Consider the following 20,618-nt stretch of genomic DNA (forward strand, 5'->3'; position numbering starts at 1 on the left):
TCTTCCATATGAATCAAATGGTGACATTCTTGTAGCCACTGGGCAATAGTTGGAACTGCAGTGCTTTTTCATTGCCTATCAATGAGGATTTTAAAACTATTGCTTGTGATAGTAATAAGTTTGCGTTGTGTAGGAGAGAGGTTTTTTTTTTTTTGGCATCTTATTAAATAGCCATAAACAGGGATCTAATGGGAGTGTGATCCCTGTCAGTTTGGAGGTTTCCATCGATATTGTGGACCACATTGGTGCAATTTTGGGACATTGCCACCATATAGGTCACTGGACCACTACATCTCCAACAGTTTACAGAGGGGAGCTTATATATTTTGCCGCATCTAGCTGGAGTCAAATACCATCTGAGAAGAATCTTCAGATTCAGTTCTAAGTATTTACTAGAGAAGGAGGATTTCTTCACAGATTGGAAAATCCGAGAGGCATCAACATAGGAAATGTTTACATTTAATTCATCATTCCATCTATCTATGTAATATGGTGTTGAGTCGAGTGTAGGCTGTTTCAGCAGTGAGTAAATAAGGGAAAGGATATGTTTTGAGGGTGTGATTTTGTGGCATAGGGATTCATATGGGGTCAACGGCCTAAGCATATTACGTTTCTGAGGGTGCAAGGATAGGTAAATATAACATTGGTGGTAAAAGAACCAGTTATTAAACCTCAGAAAACCATCATCCACTAGTGAAAGTTTTGTTTGTAACGAGTTATCATTTCCTAGGTGACACATCATCAGTGTTCTATCTAATGCTTTTATCATTCTCATTGGTATGTGAAGTCCAAGGGTAAACTCAGTGTTATTTATTAGTGATGTCAGAGGTGAGTATGTTGAGGAAATATTAGGGTATTCAACCAGAACTTTTTCCCAGATCGAAAAGGTCTCCTGTATGATGCGTGAGGTGTAGGTTGGTGGAGTAGGCAGAGTCCTCAGGGTTCAGCATTGGGCTCCTAGATGTATAGAGTGTGCTATGTCATGTTCTAGTTTTACCCATAATTTGTGTCGTAATTTGTGAACCAATCCACCACTCTCTGGAGATGTCATAGCCTTCCTATATGCTTTCAAGTCTGGTACTCCAAGACCACCGTTATTCAAGGTCTGACACATCATTTTCTTATTAATTCTAGCGTGTTGTTTGTTCTACAAGAATTCAATTTTATTTTGTAGGGAAGATATGAAGGAATGTGGTAGGGGGATTGGGAGCGTTTGAAATAGGTTAAGGATTTTCGGTAGGATAGTCATTTTAAAGGCGTTTATTCTTCCTATCCAAGTCATCTGTTTGCGTCTCCATTAAGACAGAGTGGCAATAATAGAGGTCTGTAAGGCAGTATAATTAGCCGTAAACATTTCCTCTATAGTAGGAGCTAGGAAAACAACCAAATATTTTAACAAGCGGTTCTGCCAGCGGAATAGACAGAGGTTCCGAACCATTTGTACATTGTCGTTTGACAGTGTGACATTCAAAATCTCTGATTTATGTTTGTTTATAAGAAAGTTAGAGGCTCGACCGAATTCTTCAAGATGTGTTAATAGAATAGGTATAGATTGCCTTGGATTAGTTAAGTAGAATAGGACATCGTCCGCGTAAAGGGAAAGCTTATGTTAAAAGTTATTGACTTGAAGGTATCTCTATAAGTGATCGAATTTTCAGAGCTAGGGTCTCTATGATACACGCAAATAGTGGGGACAGAGGGCATCCCTGTCTAGTCCCGTTATAAATAGAGAGGGGCAGAAAGACAACCATTTACCCGTATATTAACTGTAGGGGATGAGTACATGGCAAACACTATGGATACAAACGTGGGGCCTAGGCCCATTTTGAGCAGTACCGTTCTTAGAAACTGCCAACAGACGCAGTCAAAGGCCTTTTCCGCGTCCGTTGACAGGATTGCCAAAGGCACCTGATGAGTGGTGGCATACTCAATTAAATCAATAGCACGGACAGTATTATCTCTCGCTTCTCTTGTCAATATGAATCTGACCTGATCCGCATTGATCAGCTCCAGAAGAAGGACATTTAGCCTATTTGCTAACAGCTTCTCATATATTTTTATGTCTGTATTCAACAAAGAAATGAGCCTATAGTTCTCCACTCTAGATCAATACTTACCCTCCTTAGGGATGAAAGTAATATATGCTGTTAATGATTGGGTAAGGAATAGGTTTGAGTCAGAGATGGAGTTAAAAAGGGTTAGTAGGTGTGGAGTCAAGATGGAGGCATGTCTTATAATAGTAATTGGTAAACCCGTCTGGCCCAGGCACCTTATTTAATGGTAGATCCTTAATAACTAATTGCAATTCTTCACTGGTTAAAGGGTTATTCAGAGTAGCCTGTTGTTCGGGGGTGATTGTCGGAATGTCTATATCACGCAGAAAGGACTCAATGATGTCACTTTTAGTATTGTCAGCAAAATTGTATAAGGATTCATAATAACTACGAAAAGCCTCAGTAATATCTTTTGTAGAATAAGCTATTTATTGGTCAGATTTCGTAATAGACAGGATATAGGATCTGTTAATTTTGCGTTTAAGTTTACGGGCACATACTCTACTACACTTGTTAAACCCCTTCATAGTATGTCTGCTGTAGTTTAAGGGCCAGTTGTTTACAGTCTTTATCAAGAAGAGAGTTTACGGTATCTCTCTGTGCTTGGAGTTGCGCTTTAAGGGGTTCGTCAGTCGGGTGGAGTATAAGCTGGGTTTCCAATTCAGTTAATGAGTCAAGAGCCGTTTGAAGGGCGATTTGTTGCTGTTTACGATAATGTACCCTAGTGCTAAGGAGTTTTCCCCTAAGTGTCCCTTTATGTACCTCCCATATAAGCCTAAAATCTGAAACTGTGCCCAAGTTTAGTAAAAAATATTCCTGTAATGTTTTTTCAATTTCCCCCCATATATAGTGGGTGATCTAGGAATTATCCAATTTGCAAGAGTGGGAGGTCATTGGGGCCTAGGGCCACTCGAGTAAGCAGTGGACCATTGAGTGGTCTGTCCATCCCGCTGACTGGAATCCTGATATATGGGCTAATGAAATACAGGTTACATCTAAGAAAATTTAGTCGATTCGGGAGAATTGTGAGTGAGGGAAGGAAAAAATGTATATTGACGGTCATCTGGGTGCTGAACCCTCCACACGTAGTGGACAGCTATATCCTTTATTGAATGTTTAATTCTATTTATTACTCTTTGTGGAGCAGAGGATATCCCAGTAGAGTTATCCATCCGAGGGTTTAGGGAGATATTAAAGTCGCCGCCCATAAGAAGCAGACGTTTTTTTACTTCCAATACAGAGTTCCCACGGAGTTTAAAAAAACGTATCTTGATTACAATTAGGGGCATAAGCACATACCAGAGTCACCATGGTATTATATAATTTACCTACTAGAACAAGAAATCTACCTTCATAATTTTTAACTGAGTCAATCAATGTAAATGGTATGCCCCGTCTAATCAGTATTCCCACCCCATTAGTTTTGGTGCGGTTAGAAACGTAGTAGGCGTTCCCGAATTTGTACTGAAATGTGTTGGGTTCCTTATTATGAAGGAAGTGAGTTTCCTGCATAAAGATTAAATCTCCTTTGTTATTATGAAGGTCTTTGATAGCTATACTCCGTTTATTTGGGTTATTAAGACCCTTAGCATTAATGGTGATTATGTTCAAGGAAGCGTTAGTATGCGCCATTGGTGGGGTGGTCAGTAGGCGGGTTGTGAGTATTCGTGAGAGCTGTACATAGCAGCGGTGAGAGTGGTGGTCGGGATTATTAGTGACAAGAGAGTAATTGAGTTCAACATTGTGACATTTACAAATAGACAATAACGCACATTGCAATGAAAAACAAACAAGACAAAAAAACAATAACAATTATATTTCTAAAGGAGAGTAAACAAAAATAAAAACAATATATCCAGGGGGCGGAGCCAGCGCTCAAGCGAGATGGCTGTTCCTGATTGAGCTCCGTAACACAGTTTGGGCGACACAATATAATCCTACGATCCAGACCTATATTTTGGAGCCGACCAACCTGACTATGGTCCTAAGAACCCAGGGGGACGAAATTAAATAGCTGCCGAACAGATTCACCTCTCTGCAAGGTGCATGTATCGAGGCAACGGAGCCGGCGGCCTTCTAGCAACGGGCGGTAAGCCTTGAAAGCGGGGCGACAAAGTGTAAGGACGGCTGAGGGACATTTCAAGACAGCCTGCTGTGAGAGATTGCAGCGGTCTCAAGGAGACATAAGTGAGGAGTAAAATCCGCGTCCCAGCACACAGACACGCAAGCCAGAACACACTCCAAAGTGAGTAAAATAAATGTGGGGATAAAGTACACACATAATGCTATGCAGCAGGAGCTGGAACCACCATAAATACTCTGGCAAGTTTATTTAAACTTACAAAGATCCCCTCAGTAATTTACATTAAGGGAGACCCAAGAAAAATGGCGCTGCACTTATAATAATATATACCGCGCCACAACTCACTCAGGCTCTGTGCTAGGGGCAGCGTACACGCAGCAGCAAAGAAAACATAAGGCATGTTAAAGTAAAAGCTGCAAATGTGCTCAAACTTATTGCAAGATAAAATTCTACCATAACATGTACAATTTGTTTTTCTTGAATTGAAGAGAGAATAGAGAAGCTTTGGAATGTTCCAGACCACAATGTGACAGGGTTGCATATTTATTTCCACACCTCCTCTTTTCTTGAAAAGGACACGCAGGCTTTCATATAAGTTCCTGAGTGCTGTGATTAGACTGCGATAAGTGCTATAACTGGGATCTGACCTCTGTGCTTTGTAAAGTGGTGAAAATAAAGACATTTTACCATATTGTAGATAAAGGAGTAGAGGTGTATGAAAACATGTCCCCGAAGAAAGGTAATAAAGGGGATGGCCCTGCTAGGAAAAAAGCTAATGTGACACCATCAGTAAATACTTTCTTTAAGTCTATAGACTCTTCACAAGCTCAAACTTCATTGGACACTGAATCCAGATCTAGAAATGACCCCTCATCCTCAGAATCTGATACAGAGAGCTTGGGTGACCACATTACAGTCCCGAAAGCATTGTTAAACTCTCTTACATCTAAGGCAGATTTTAAATCCTTAATCCAACAAGTGAAACAATGCATACGTGACGAAATTGCTGACATAAAGAAAGACCTCAACGAGGTGGGGCAAAGGGTGGAAAAGTTGGAGGAGGGATCAACCCACCAAACTACAGCAATATCCAATTTTTCACACAGGATGTCACAACAAGATAATACTATTCTTCAATTGGAAAATAAGATAGATGACCTAGAAAATAGGAGCCGACGCCATAACATCAGGATGCGTGGCATCCCAGAAGAAATATCTCAACAAGCATTAGAGCCATATGTTCAGAATTTATTTGCATATCTGATGGATGAGGGAGAGGAGTCCTCCTACGCCATGGACAGAATTCACAGAGCACTGAGGGCTAGACCAACTGAAGATGTCATTGCTAAAATCACAAGTTATGCCAATAAAGAATCGCTTATGAAGAAAGCAAGACAAAAACACCCGATAAAATTTAGGGGAGTAGATATACAATTATTCGAAGACCTGTCGACCAGAACCCTACAAATGAGGAGAGATATGAAACCACTCACAAACAAGCTTCGTCACCAAAATATCCCCTACAGGTGGGGGCATCCCTTCAACTTGCAAATACAGTGGAAAGGGAGAAGAGTGATATGTAACAGCCCTGAAGACATCCCATCAATCTGTAAAGAACTGCATATCGAACCACCTGTGCTGCCTGATTCCACCAAGATGCAACTAAACACACCCATTCACAAAGAGCGTCCATTGCCCCAGAGGTTAGAATGGCAAAAAGTACCCTCAAGGAGGAACGACAAGAACACCTCTCGCCAGCCAGTCAAAGAAGGGATCATACAGGATCCTGCTTAAACTGTGTATAAGTATACTAATTTCTTTTTACTGTTTAACTGTTTATGTCTCTCTCTTCCTCACAGTATATGTTGAACTGATATTAGAATGTTTGCTTATCTCTCTTGCTGACAAATGGACATGAGACTCTAGCTGTTATGAGATTAATGTAGGGTCTGATGTACCCATGAAGGACCTATATAGACTTTGCAGCAGGGGAGAGAGATTTTATTATTATTTTGCACAGGATTGTGAATTCTAAAAGAGAGAGATTTTGTATGTATTCTCAAGGCTTAGTCAGGCATCTGAAAAGATCGTAGAATTTTAATTTTTACAGTTTAAATGCATAGCCCATGTAACTGGAGTGTTTCCCCTGTTTTGTAAAGCTTTATGCTTTTAAATATCTGTTATGTGACTGTTATTTATAATACTGTTTTTTTGTTAAACCCAGGGAAGGTATGTAGTAGCCTTGAAGCCACAAACTATATGATACAGACGAGTGGTAAGTTTGTTACTTATATTAATGATGACACAAGATAAAGACTGCCAGCTACATGTAATCACTTAAAATGTACAGGGATTCAAAAACAATATATCCACTCCACTTGGGCATGGTGCATGATAACATCAGCTGGCTACTAGTAAAAATGTTCTTAGGAAATATTATCAAAATAAGAGTATAGAAAGAGTAATGATCAGAATCACAGTATGAAAACTTAACAAAAACAAAGGCATCTAGGAAGTGTCAGGCCATTCAAAGATTAGTTCATGTATTGTCCTTGCATTTCTTAGCTTGGATCTTATGCCATTGTGTGCCTTGGGCTTTTGGTGTTTCAGATCCTGTCGGTTTGTAGAGCCAGGGGTGGAAGAGTCCAGCGGTTGTGGTGGTCTCAAATTTAGTCCCAAGCCCTTTGAAATCTCCTCTAGGTCTTGAAGGGCTTTGTATAAATAGGTGTGTCCCTCATGGGTAATCACCAGACTAAATGGAAACCCCCACCTATACTTTGTTCTTTTCTTGAAGAATTGTGGTAATGAATTTTGCGTCCCTCCTCTTTTGTATAGTGCTGGGAATTAAGGTCTGGAAAAATCTGTAGAGTGTGTTCCATGAAGGATATCTTCGAGGTCTGTCTCGCTTTAGTCCATATGTCTTCCTTTCCACAAACCTCAGGAATTTAAAAATAACATCTCTGGGGGGTGCGTTCAGCGGAGGAGGTGGATGCAGTGCTCTGTGAGCTCTTTCCAATTCAAGAGGTTGGTAATCTGTATCCCCTTTGAGGTGTTTAAACAATTTCTAGAGGTAATCCTGTAAATCTGCAGCTTTAACTGATTCTGGGATGCCCCTCACCCGTAAGTTGGAACGTCTGCTGCGGTTCTCCAGATCTTCGAGTTTGTCTTGCAAGCTCTCTATTTGAGATGCTTGGACCGCAGCATGGGTTTCAAAGGCTCCCATCATATCACTCATAGTGGTTTGGGTATCCTCAACCTCCTCCACTCTTGTTTCCAGGTCGTTAATATCTTTGCGCATAGATGCTAATTCGGAGGTGATTAGGGTTTTTAGGGATGCAAAGTCCTCTTTGTTAGGTAGATTGGCAATATATTTTTGTAGTTGAGTGAGGTAGGTTGCAGGCCGGCAGGATTCTGCATTATCATATGTGGCCCCAGTTGTATCTTCTGACTCTTGGGTATTTTGTATAGTATTTACAGCAGCCTCCGTTGTGTGAAAGAAGGTGCTAACTGAGATATGAGCAGTCATCTGTGATTTAGCTGATTTTTCACTTTTATTCAGACGCCTGGCAACCATGTCGTAGTAGCGTTCATTGGGTAATAATAACAGTTACCCAGGTCCCTGGGATGTTATAATTCTGAGACAGTAATACTTTTAAAATGGCACCCTGTAGCAGCCTGTATTGTAGATGGAGCAGCAGGTGAAGCTGTTACTCTGTGCCCCTGTTGCTATAGTGAGCTCTCAGGATCGTTAGCTGTAGCACAGGGCATCGTAGGACATGTGCACTGTGTCTTGTAAAAACGTAGGCCTGTACTATATAATGCTATAGGCTGCGTAGTGCCTCTGTGTTAAAGCCCCATGCGTTTTCTCTGTGTTTCCATATTTAATAGCCTTGGCGGAGCATGTTAGGGCCGTGAGTGCTTAGATGTAGCTATTGGTAACTTGTCTGCATCAATCTCAACCCCAAAGATGCCTCCAGCGATATCCAGCTCTCGCCGTGTTCTCCATGGTGACCTGTGGTGGTTTCTTTTCCTACATATCCGCAGTGCTACTGTGCACCTCCTGAAGTCAACTTTAGAGGCTGATCATACCACTTGTGTCAGGAAGAATATGTCTAGTTTGAAAAATTGCCATAAAGAACAGTGAAATGATAATAAACTCTGAAGGTAATTGTATGAATGTTTACTTAATAAAATTAAATAAACCAGTAACCACATTTTTTTTTGTCATAGTGAACTGTATGCATAACCTTTTGTTTGATTACCAACATGTTAAAGCTTAACGGGATATGAAAGTCTTATTTATATTTACATAGTGATTATCAGCAATTGAGCAGTGTTGAAAAAGATCAACAAAACCAATATTTTACAATAATTGAGAACTATTTGTTAGCATTTATTAACCCCTTCAGAACTGACCTATCTGATCTTGTGTTTCTAAAATAGCTCTGCCTGCTAGGGGCATTCCCCAGTCGGATCAAACGCTGTTTGTTTTCAGAATAGAGCAGGATGCCACAAAAGTTAGGACGTTCCATGCTGTCTTAAAGGCGTTTAAGCCCATCGCCTTTAGGATGGCATGCAACGTCTTAACGCTTTCAAGGGATTAATATATTTAACATAAACAAGTAACTATTTTTTTTTGTAGTGAACTGTATGCATACCATTTTGAATGAGCAATTGTCATCAACATATTCAGCCATTAAATAAAGTAGAATTGCGTTATCAACAGATGCTTAATAAAAATGCAATGCAATAACATTTTGCATTTCATTTTAGCAGTAATTTTTTTTTCTGGCAAGTCTCCTGTCATTTCCCTGTCCCCTGTGCCACATGACAGATGTCAGCCAGTCACATGCTCATATAAGCATATGGTCGGTGAACTTTTGCACATGTTCAGTAGGAGATTAAAACCGTAGACACTCCTCCAAGAATGGGCAGTTGTATATTTAGAAATGTTTGTTTGCACTAACTCTTTTACAGACAAAGGCATCTGTAAGACTCCAACAAATAAACACTGTGAAGTGTGGTTAAAGGGATAGTAAACCCAATTTGTTTTCTTATGATTCAGGTAGAGCATGCAATTTTAAGCAACTTTCTTATTTACTCCTATTATCAATTTTTCTTTCTTCTCTTGCTATCTTTATTTGAAAAAGAAGGCTACTAAGCTAAGGAGCCAGCCAATTTAGACCCTGGACAGCACTTGTTTGTTGGTGGGTGCATTTAGCCACCAATCAGCAAGCACAGCTCAGGTTGTGAACCAACCTGAGTTGTGCTTGCACCTGGGCCTGAGATTCTTGCACCTGGGCCCTGTGGTTTCTAGTTACGCCTCTGCTTTCATGTGTCTTTATATTTATATATACATAATAAGGATCAGCAACGGAGCTCTGCATTTCAATAAATTATCATACAAAATGTTTTAAAATAATTTAACAAAACTGTATTGTTTTGCAGTCAAAAGCCTGTTGCATAGTTTTATTATCATATTTGCTGTGGCCAAATAGTGGCATATTATATAAACAAGCTCCTGCACTAACCAAGCAATCACTTTGTAAAATGTTGCAGGGTAAGGGTTCTGAACTCCACAAAAAGCCTCTCTGGGGGCAGTGGAAAACCACAATTTTGTATCAGTTACATTGCAGGAAAAGCAGGCAAAATATATAATGCATACAATACAAACCATAAAGTATGGTGTGAAAACAAATATGGGGATTTCAATTTTTGCTTTCCCTTTTTAAATAAAAAAATAGTAAAAAAATTCAATGAAAAGCTGAAAACCATGAAGATTGATTTATTTAAATGTTGCCTCAGCGTATAAAAAGTTCTACAATAGAACAGATGTACATTTTTTAATTACAGACGAAGAGACCATCGTTTTGAGAGATTTTTCACTATGTAAGGTATTGATATAGCATTGTATGCTTTGTACCCTAGTTAAATATACGTAATCCAGTTGTACTGTTTAATTTAATAAAGGGATAGATAGTCTAGTCAAAAGTTAGACACCAATAAGCCAGCGCTACCCAGGTGCTGAATCAAAAATGGGCCGGCTCCTAAGCCTACATCATTGCTTTTTCAAATAAAGATACCAAGCGAACAAAGAAATATTGATTACAGAAGTAAATTAGAAAATTGCATGCTCTATCTGAATCATGAAAGTTTAACTTTGAATTAACTATCCCTTTAAAGGGACACTGTACCCAAATTTTTTCTTTTGTAATTCAGAAAGAGCATGCAATTTTAAGCAACTTTCTAATTTACTCCTATTATCAAATTTTCTTTGTTCTCTTGCTATCATTATTTGAAAAAGAAGGTATCTAAGCTTTTTTTTTAGTTTCAGTACTCTGGACAGCACTTTTTTATTGGTGGATGAATTTATCCACCAATCAGCAAGGACAACCCAGGTTGTTCACCAAAAATGGGCCGGCATATAAACTTACATTCTTGCATTTCAAATAAAGATACCAAGAGAATGAAGAAAATTTGATAATAGGAGTAAATTAGAAAGTTGCTTAAAATTTCATGCCCAATCTGAATCACGAAAGAAAATTTTTGGGTACAGTGTCCCTTTAAGTTTGCTATCTCTTTATTTTTTTCCATTTAAAACCTACGTCTGTCATTGGGCATTTGTTTTATGTTGCACCATATTTAGTGGGATTTTTTTTATATTTAATGATTTTTTTTTTCTCTCCATCTTAGTTGGAAGCAACCGAAGACACAATCGGTAAAGTGAAGAAGCTTCAAATCGCAGAACACACAGAGCAACTCCAGAGAGATATCTCCAGCATGGGCCGATGGTCAAACAATATTTGGGAAAAGAGGGACCAGGTGGAGGGAAACCTCTCCACTCTCCAAAATGCAGTGGACCAAATTGAACACAAAACAACTTCCATTATCAAAGAACTGTCCATAAAAATAGCTTCAGTAAAGACGGACGTCAGGCGAATTTCCGGTTTTGAATCTGACATCACCTTGTTGGGAAATTCAGTGCAGGAATTAGAAAACAAATTGGAAAAGGTGGAAAAGAAAACTATACTGAATATTGGCAACGTGCTGGGTGGGAGCATTGACCGCATTACCAATTTAAAGAATTCAGTTAATAATAATTATGATAAATTAGATCTAATGAAAAGAAAAATGACAGAGCTAAAAGGAAATTTTAGTGAAACTACTAAAAAGCTGCAACATTTAGAAAATGATAGAATTAAAGTGATAAAGGCTGTATATTTTGTTAATGATTTAAAACCCAAGATCTTTACAATTAGAAAGGACTTTGCTCATTTAGAACCAGCATTAAATGACCTTTCTTTAAGGATTGGCCGACTGGCATCTGATTTGTTGAACAGAGAGAAAGACATTGTCTCGTTAAAAGAGAAAATACTGAATTTAACTGCACTGAAATCTCAGATTATCGATTTAAGTAGTAAACTAAATAATATTTCAGTTGATCAGGCAGTTTGGGATCTATAACAATTTATGAATAAAGTATACAACAGTATTGCAAACATAGTGATATGCCCTGGTGATGCATATCCAACTTACCTGGTATGTAAGTGTCCCCAAAGGTCAAATCCTTACGACCAGCTCTACTGTAACATTAAAGGGACAGTAAAGTAAAAAAATAAACTTTCCTGATTCAGACTGAGCATGCAATTTTAAACAACCTTCCAATTTACTTATATTATTAAATTTGCGTCATTGTCTTGGTATCGTATGTTGAAGGGACAGTGATGCACTACTGGGAGCTAGCAGAACGCAGTGGGTGAGCCAACAACAAGAGTGTGCAGCCACCAGTCACCCGCTAGCTCCCAGTAGTGTATTGCAGCTCCTGGCCCTACCTTAGTATGCTTTTCAACGAAAAAAGAAAACTAATTTGCTAATATAATTAAATTGTACATTTGTTTAAAATTGCTTGCTGTTTCTGATCATAGAAGTTTAATGTTTACATAACCGTCCTTTTAAGATTCATCACCCATTGAACTATGAACAATCCTACTCTGTGCTACTATACTGCTGATCAAACCCTGCCAATGTAATACGCTGTAGAAGTAAAACAGGAGGCTATGGTGTAGAATGTAAAAATACTGAGAATGTTTGATAAAATCTCCAAAATAAAATGTGTTTGGCTTTTGTACATCTTCAATGATTGAAGAAAAATATAAAAATACTTGTAATTATTTTTAAATGATTATGCTTAGGTCACGCATCCAAAAATAAATAGTTAAATGAACAGAAAAGTCAAAATGAAACTTAAATGGATTGGATGGAACACAACATTTGAAACCAATTTCCAATTTATTCAGTTAGCAATTTTGCTTAGATCTCTTGGTATCCTTTGTTAAAAAGTAATCCTAGGTGAGCTCAGGAGTGTGCACGTGTCTTTAGTCATCTGGCAGCAGCGTTTGCAATACTGTTTATAGCAATGTTATACATAGTAATAAACACTGATGGCATAGAATGCTACAGACACTTGCACACTTACTCTAAACAAAGGATATCAAGAGAGCAACACATTTGATAATAGAAGTAAATTGGAAAGTTTTTTTAACGTCGTCTATGGGTATGATGAGCTACAGCTTGTCATGTACATCGCCAGGCGCTTGATGAGCTCTTTTTGCCATGCAGGGTGATCACCATTAAAATGCTGTTTTCTGCGATCCCCTGCATTACAGGCTGGAGATCATTGGTGGCCTAGTGGGACGCACTCTCAGGCTTCATAGGTGACGGATGGCACCACATACACACATGGTGATGTCACAAAGGGGCTGAACCAAGTAGCTGCAAGGGAGCTGGATCTCTGCTTCCTTAGCAGCTACAAACCTCTAAGACAACTCACTTGAAAGAGAATCGTCTGCAGTAAAACCAAGCACATCGTTTTTTTAAAGAAAGCAATAAAAATAAAAAAAAACACTTGGTGATTTGCATGAGGATGTTACGTTATATACACAATAAGAAAGATCTGATATGTCTAGAGACCACCAATAAAGTTTATTTTCTAGTAGAGACGTTCCTTTAAATTGTGTCTGTATAGTCAGGTGATCACTGTAGTAACTGAAAAAAGTGATTTTATTTACTGCACAATGGGGCCTCTCTAATCTATATTATAACCCCCAAGCCTGTATGTGTCCTTATTTCACATGTGACTACCCTTGATGTTAATTTAGTAAGGTAATTACAGTAACAGCGGTGGTCACTGGCCATTTTCAATATTATTTACTAAAATCTCTACATGTTTTTTAAGATTTTTGCTACAGCTTTCTCATATGCCATGAATTATAAATATAATAATTGCATATTGTGAATCTGCTGGGCCTGCTGAAAAAAAATATATAATTTGTGTGGATCACTCACTAAAATGTTACTTAAAATAGGGTTTAAATGTAGCCAAAAAAATCAAAATTGACTCCGTACTGGGGTGAAAAAACATAATTTATGTAAGGATTTACCTGATAAATTCATTTGTTTCATATTGGCAAGAGTCCATGAGCTAGTGACGTATGGGATATACAATCCTACCAGGAAAAATGCCTATAAATACACCCCTCACCACACCCACAATTCAGTTTAACGAATAGCCAAGAAGTGGGGTGATAAAGAAAGTAGCAAAAAACATAAACAAAGGAATTGGAATAATTGTGCTTTATAAAAAAAAATCATAACCACCATAAAAAGGGTGGGTCTCATGGACCCTTGCCAATATGAAAGAAATGAATTTATCAGGTAAATTCTTACATAAATTATGTTTTCTTTCATGTAATTGGCAAGAGTCCATGAGCTAGTGACGTATGGGATTGCAGTACCCAAGATGTGGAACTCCACGCAAGAGTCATTAGAGAGGGAGGGATAAAAAATAAAGAGAGCCAATTCTACTGAAAAAATTAATCCACAACCCAAATCATAAGTTTTAATCTTATAATGGAAAAGAAAAAAACTGAAATTATAAGCAGAAGAATCAAACTGAAACAGCTGCCTGAAGAACTTTTCTACCAAAAACTGCTTCTGAAGAAGAAAAAACATCAAAATGGTAGAACTTAGTAAATGTATGCAAAGAAGACCAAGTTGCTGCTTTGAAAATCTGATCAACTGAAGCTTCATTCTTAAAAGCCCGGGAAGTGGAAACTGACCTAGTAGAATGAGCTGTAATCCTCTGAGGCAGGGATTTACCCGACTCCAAATAAGTGTGATGAATCAAAAGCTTTAACCAAGATGCCAAATAAATGGCAGAAGCCTTCTGACCTTTCCTAAAACCAGAAAAGATAACAAATAGACTAGAAGTCTTCCTGAAATCTTTAGTAGCTTCAACATAATATTTCAAAGCCCTCACCACATCCAAAGAATGTAAAGATCTTTCCAAAGAATTCTTAGGATGGGGACACAAAGAAGGGACAACTAATGACTTAAGGAAGTACTTCACAAAATTATTCATCAAGATCAGTCTGGTTTCATGTGTAACAGATCCCCTACGAAAAATATTCGCAAGACATATATGTTAATAGAATATTTTTGGAACAAACTGCACAAGGAAAAACCAACTCACCAAGAGGATCTTGCTATGGTTGTGGTCGACGCGGAGAAGGCATTTGACTCTATAATATAGGAACATTTATATACGGCTTTAGCAAAATTTGTTTTTTCAGGAAATCTGATTGAATTTATTAAAACTATATACAATTACCCAATTTCTTCTATACTGGTTAATAATAATCAAACACCTTTTTTTAAATTAGAGAAAGGAACACAACAGGGGTGCCCACTATCCCCCCTTCTATTTAATGTGGCCATCGAACCGCTAGCAATTTATCTCAGACAAGAATTAGAGGGGATAAAGATCGGGCCCCAGAAGTATGTGCTGTCCCTTTATGCAGACGATCTACTTTTATATTTCAAACAAACATACAGAAACATTCCGATAGCATTTAGAGCACTAGAGCTATTTAGCAGTATCTCAGGCTACAAAGTGAACACTATTAAATCAGAGATCCTATGGATACACAAAAATAATGACAGTATGACGCAATACAACCTAAAAGAGGTTGAGAGTTTCAGATATCTAGGAATTATATTGCACAAAGACCCCAATTGCTGGTATAGACTCAATTTTACACCTTTCTTTTCACGGATCAAAACTAAGTTGCAACGATGGGCATTACTTCCAATTTCCTTGTCAGCTAAAGTTGTGATGATAAAAACCATCATGTTTCCTCAGATAATCTATGTTATGAATAATCTTCCGCTATTTATTAAGGCAAAAGATATTAAAATATTTAATCAAACATGTGCTAAGTTTTTTTGGAGTAAGTCGCGGCAGATGATTGCTATTAAAAAACTATCTCAACATAAGGAGCTTGGGGGCCTAGCTTTTCCAGATATTAAGTTATATAATATGGCCATCTTAGCACGAAATGGGGTGGATTGGCTCCAGTCTTCTGAGGTACTAACTAATACAACTCTAGAAGAGACTTTGATGTATCCTTTTTCATGTAAAGCACTTTTACATTGTATCTATTCACAACTCTAAGACAGTATCAAAAGGACCATTAGCCTATATAATGTGGTTAAAGCTTGGCGGATGTTATGCAAACATCTCAAAATTAACTTTTATACATCCCATTTTTTACAGATCAGAGGGAATCCGGAGTTTATATCTGGATGTAATTATAAGGTATTTAAAGAATGGGCTGATAAAGGGCTTACTAAGCTAATACAGCTTCTTGATGAGAGGTTTAATATAAGAACCTTTCGGCTAGATTTGGAGTTTTGTCGGTAATGACCCGAAAAGCTAACGCCGGCTTTTTTCTGGCCGCACCATAAAAATAACTCTGGTATTGAGAGTCCACAGAATGGCTGCGTTAGGCTCTAAAAAAGGAGCGTAGAGCATATTTAACGCAGCTTCAACTCTCGATACCAGAGTTGCTTACGCAAGCGGCCAGCCTAAAAAACGTGCCCGTGCACGATTCCCCCATAGAAAACAATGGGGCTGTTTGACCTGAAAAAAAACCTTACACCTGCAAAAAAGCCGCGTTCAGCTCCTAACGCAGCCCCATTGTTTGCTATGCGGAAACACTTCCTACGTCTGCACCTAACATGTACCCCGAGTCTAAACACCGCTAACCTTACACTTATTAACCCCTAATCTGCCGCCCCCGCTATCGCTGACCCCTGCATATTATGGAATCAGCCAATCAGAATCAAGTTCAATCCGATTGGCTGATCCAATCAGCCAATCAGATTGAGCTCGCATTCTATTGGCTGTTCTGATCAGCCAATAGAATGCGAGCTCAATCTGATTGGCTGATTGGATCAGCCAATCGGATTGAACTTGATTCTGATTGGCTGATTCCATCAGCCAATCAGAATATTCCTACCTTAATTCCGATTGGCTGATAGAATCCTATCAGCCAATCGGAATTCGAGGGACGCCATCTTGGATGACGTCCCTTAAAGGAACCGTCATTCTTCAGTTGGACGTCGCCGGAAGAAGATGGGTCCGCGGTGGAGGTCTTCAGGATGGAGCCGGTCGTCATCGGATGAAGATAGAAGATGCCGCTTGGATCAAGATGGTTGCCGGTCCGGATCGCCTCTTCTTCCCGGATAGGATGAAGACTTTGGAGCCTCTTCTGGACCTCTTCAGCCACCGGATGATGGATCGCCAGCCCCCGCTTGGGTTGGATGAAGATTTTGGAGCCAGGACGGATCGGTGATACCTGGTGAGGTGAAGACAAGGTAGGATGATCTTCAGGGGCTTAGTGTTAGGTTTATTTAAGGGGGGTTTGGGTTAGATTAGGGGTATGTGGGTGGTGGGTTGTAATGTTGGGGGGGGGTATTGTATGTTTTTTTTTACAGGCAAAAGAGCTGAACTTCTTGGGGCATGCCCCGCAAAGGGCCCTGTTCAGGGCTGGTAAGGTAAAAGAGCTTTGAACTTTAGTAATTTAGAATAGGGTAGGGCATTTTTTATTTTGGGGGTCTTTGTTATTTTATTAGGGGGCTTAGAGTAGGTGTAATTAGTTTAAAATTGTTGTAATATTTTTCTTATGTTTGTAAATATTTTTTTATTTTTTGTAACTTAGTTCTTTTTTATTTTTTGTACTTTAGTTAGTTTATTTCATTGTAGTTATTTGTAGATATTGTATTTAATTAATGTATTGATAGTGTAGTGTTAGGTTTAATTGTAGGTAATTATAGGTATTTTATTTAATTAATTTAATGATAGTATAGTGTTAGGTTTAATTGTAACTTAGGTTAGGATTTATTTTACAGGTAATGTTGTAATTATTTTAACTAGGTAGCTATTAAATAGTTCTTAACTATTTAATAGCTATTGTACCTGGTTAAAATAATTACAAAGTTGCCTGTAAAATAAATATTAATCCTAAAATAGCTACAATGTAATTATAATTTATATTGTAGCTATATTAGGATTTATTTTACAGGTAAGTATTTAGCTTTAAATAGGAATAATTTATTTAATAAGAGTTAATTAATTTCGTTAGATTAAAATTATATTTAACTTAGGGGGGTGTTAGTGTTAGGGTTAGACTTAGCTTTAGGGGTTAATACATTTATTAGAATAGCGGTGAGCTCCGGTCAGCAGATTAGGGGTTAATAATTGAAGTTAGGTGTCGGCGATGTTAGGGAGGGCAGATTAGGGGTTAATACTATTTATTATAGGGTTAGTGAGGCGGATTAGGGGTTAATAACTTTATTATAGTAGCGGTGCGGTCCGCTCGGCAGATTAGGGGTTAATAAGTGTAGGCAGGTGGAGGCGACGTTGAGGGGGGCAGATTAGGGGTTAATAAATATAATATAGGGGTCGGCGGTGTTAGGGGCAGCAGATTAGGGGTACATAAGGATAACGTAGTTGGCGGTCGGCAGATTAGGGGTTAAAAAAAATTAATCGAGTTGCGGCGATATGGGGGGACCTCGGTTTAGGGGTACATAGGTAGTTTATGGGTGTTAGTGTACTTTAGAGTACAGTAGTTAAGAGCTTTATAAACCGGCGTTAGCCCAGAAAGCTCTTAACTACTGACTTTTTTCCTGCGGCTGGAGTTTTGTCGTTAGATTTCTAACGCTCACTTCAGACACGACTCTAAATACCGGAGTTAGAAAAATCCCATTGAAAAGATAGGATACGCAATTTACGTAAGGGGATCTGCGGTATGGAAAAGTCGCGGCTGAAAAGTGAGCGTTAGACCCTTTTTTGAGTGACTCCAAATACCGGAGGTAGCCTAAAACCAGCGTTAGGAGCCTCTAACGCTGGTTTTCACGGCTAACGCCAAACTCTAAATCTAGGCCTTTGAGAGCATTGCCAGTGAATTTGATCTTCCCAAGAAGAGTTTTTTGCATACCTGCAGTTACGTCATTTTATAAATAAGAAATCTAAGTTAGGGAGTTGGTCGGAAGGTTTCGAAGAAATTGGAGATTATATTAATTTATACAATCAAGGAAAGCATTCAATTTCACTGTTATATAAAATTTTATTGGCAAAGCAAGGACAACTAAACTTCGAAAAATATATAAGATATTGGTCAAAACATTTTCCAGAAATCAATTGTGACTACATTAAGAAAGGTATTAAATGGTTGATAGAAGCTCCTCTCCGTTCCTCCTGGCATGAATCTTACCTAAAATTACTTAATAATGCCTATATCTCACCGGAAAGATTGGCACTATGGTCCCCGGAAAATACTGGAATGTGTTATAAATGTTCTATGCCTAAGGCAGACTTGATGCATTGTTTCTGGCTCTGCCCAAAAATAAGACAATTTTGGCAGAAGGTCAATTTTTGGTTAAGTACATTTTGCACTGAATACTTAGTTCTGGAACCTAGAACTATTTTTTTCCTAAATACAACAGCTCAGAATTATGATTTGATCAATACCATTATACTAATTGTTCGCAATCTAATATTAAGAAATTGGAAACAGACGAGACCACCTCCCTTTAATGTATTTTTAGAAGCGGTGAGACAGCAGATTCTGTTTGAACAACATAATATCCCAAACATACATAATAAATCAATTCAGCGTTTCTTCAATAAATGGGTAAAAATTATACAGACATATCCGCTCTCTATACAATACATCCTCACTAAAGCGTTTCATAAAACAGATTATTTTGAAGGTTTGATATTAAGAGAAATATTTCCAGTATCCTGGTTTTGAAAGATCTCGGACCTTCAAATATTTAGTTTTTTGTTTTTTTTAGCGCAGTGGAGGAGGAGGAGGATGATCAGGGGGTACAATGGGGGTTCTCCTTTTTTTTTTTTTTTTCTCCTCTCTTCCCTCTCTCCCCTACGTTCTTCTTTTTCTCTTTTATTTCTCTCGATTAACAGAAATTGTGCAGTATGAACAAAAGTTTCTATTTTTGTGTTAAACATCAGTGCAATGCAGTATTTTTTCTGCTCTTTTTTCGTTCCTACAATTTTTATTCAATGTTTGGTGTTATAAAACATAAAGCAGGGTATGGATGGTGATTTACCCTGCATGGAGTATAATTTGATCAAATGTGCTCTACTTTATTTTGTTTATATGTGTAATAATCAATCCTGCTTAGTTTGATTACTAGTATAGGTATGTAGCACAATATCAATTGAGAGTACTATTACTTGGTAAACCCATATGGATATATGTGCAGTTAATATAGATTAATGTTTCCCTACAAAAAGTACACACTAAAGTATTATCTGTATTATAGGAATCAAAATCAAATGCAATCTTAGAAATAAGCAGGCTTGTAATAATACAAAAGGATATAGGAATAGGTGAAACTTCCTTAAGAATAAGTAAGGAATAATTATAATATATTGCGTAACATGAGATATTGAACACACAGCAAGTAAGTCTTATCCAATGTAGTATTGATAGATTGTTATAATGGAGAACTTCTGCAGATATGATTATAGTTGCAAACGTAGTAATGTACCTTGAAAACTGTGAGTGCGGTAAGTAAGGACAAACACTTCCGGGTTCTGTGGGCTGCGGCTGCAGCAGCAGCAGAGACACGCTGAAGCCAGCTAACAGTCAGCGTGTGACGTCACGATTCTCCGGTGCAGCAGAAATCAACATAAGGATAATATAACAGAACAAATAAGATTAACAGATAAGAGCTTCAATAACCGGTTATTCTTTATGGCAGCCACAGACTTGGTTGATAAATAATATGAACTGATAAGTTGAAACAGGTAACGTAACTTCCCAAAATAAAGACAGTCTTGAATAAATGAAAAGTACTTGCCAAAGTAAGATTTCCAAAGATGTTGCAACAGGCTGGAAATAAATATTAAATCCGAAGTAGGTAGATCTTGAATGAGGTAACTTGAGTTGCTGATAAGTTTAGATACAATATTAACCTTCCAGAGGTATCAGAGGCTCAGTGTTACTCTGAGGAAAATAACAAAATACTAAGCAAGGTGTGTTCAGTGAACAGGTGTTTTATGAGAGTAAGTAAGATATGATTGGTTGAATTCTAATTAAGGAAACAGTACACCC

At 38.1% G+C, this 20,618-nt stretch overlaps 1 protein-coding gene across 1 annotated transcript in view; it reads left to right on the forward strand.

Annotated features, from left to right (window-relative positions):
- The window catches only part of IKBIP (IKBKB interacting protein), a 41,909-nt gene extending 29,644 nt beyond the window's left edge, over window positions 1–12,265 (forward strand). The window contains exon 3 of the mRNA XM_053718770.1: window positions 10,831–12,265. Within this exon, the coding sequence (XP_053574745.1) occupies window positions 10,831–11,601 (771 nt within the window). The 3' untranslated portion in view covers window positions 11,602–12,265. The remainder of the gene's footprint in view (window positions 1–10,830) is intronic.
- Window positions 12,266–20,618: the final 8,353 nt, after the last annotated feature.

Source organism: Bombina bombina, chromosome 6, assembly GCF_027579735.1.
Source record: "Bombina bombina isolate aBomBom1 chromosome 6, aBomBom1.pri, whole genome shotgun sequence".
Lineage (NCBI taxonomy): Eukaryota > Metazoa > Chordata > Amphibia > Anura > Bombinatoridae > Bombina > Bombina bombina.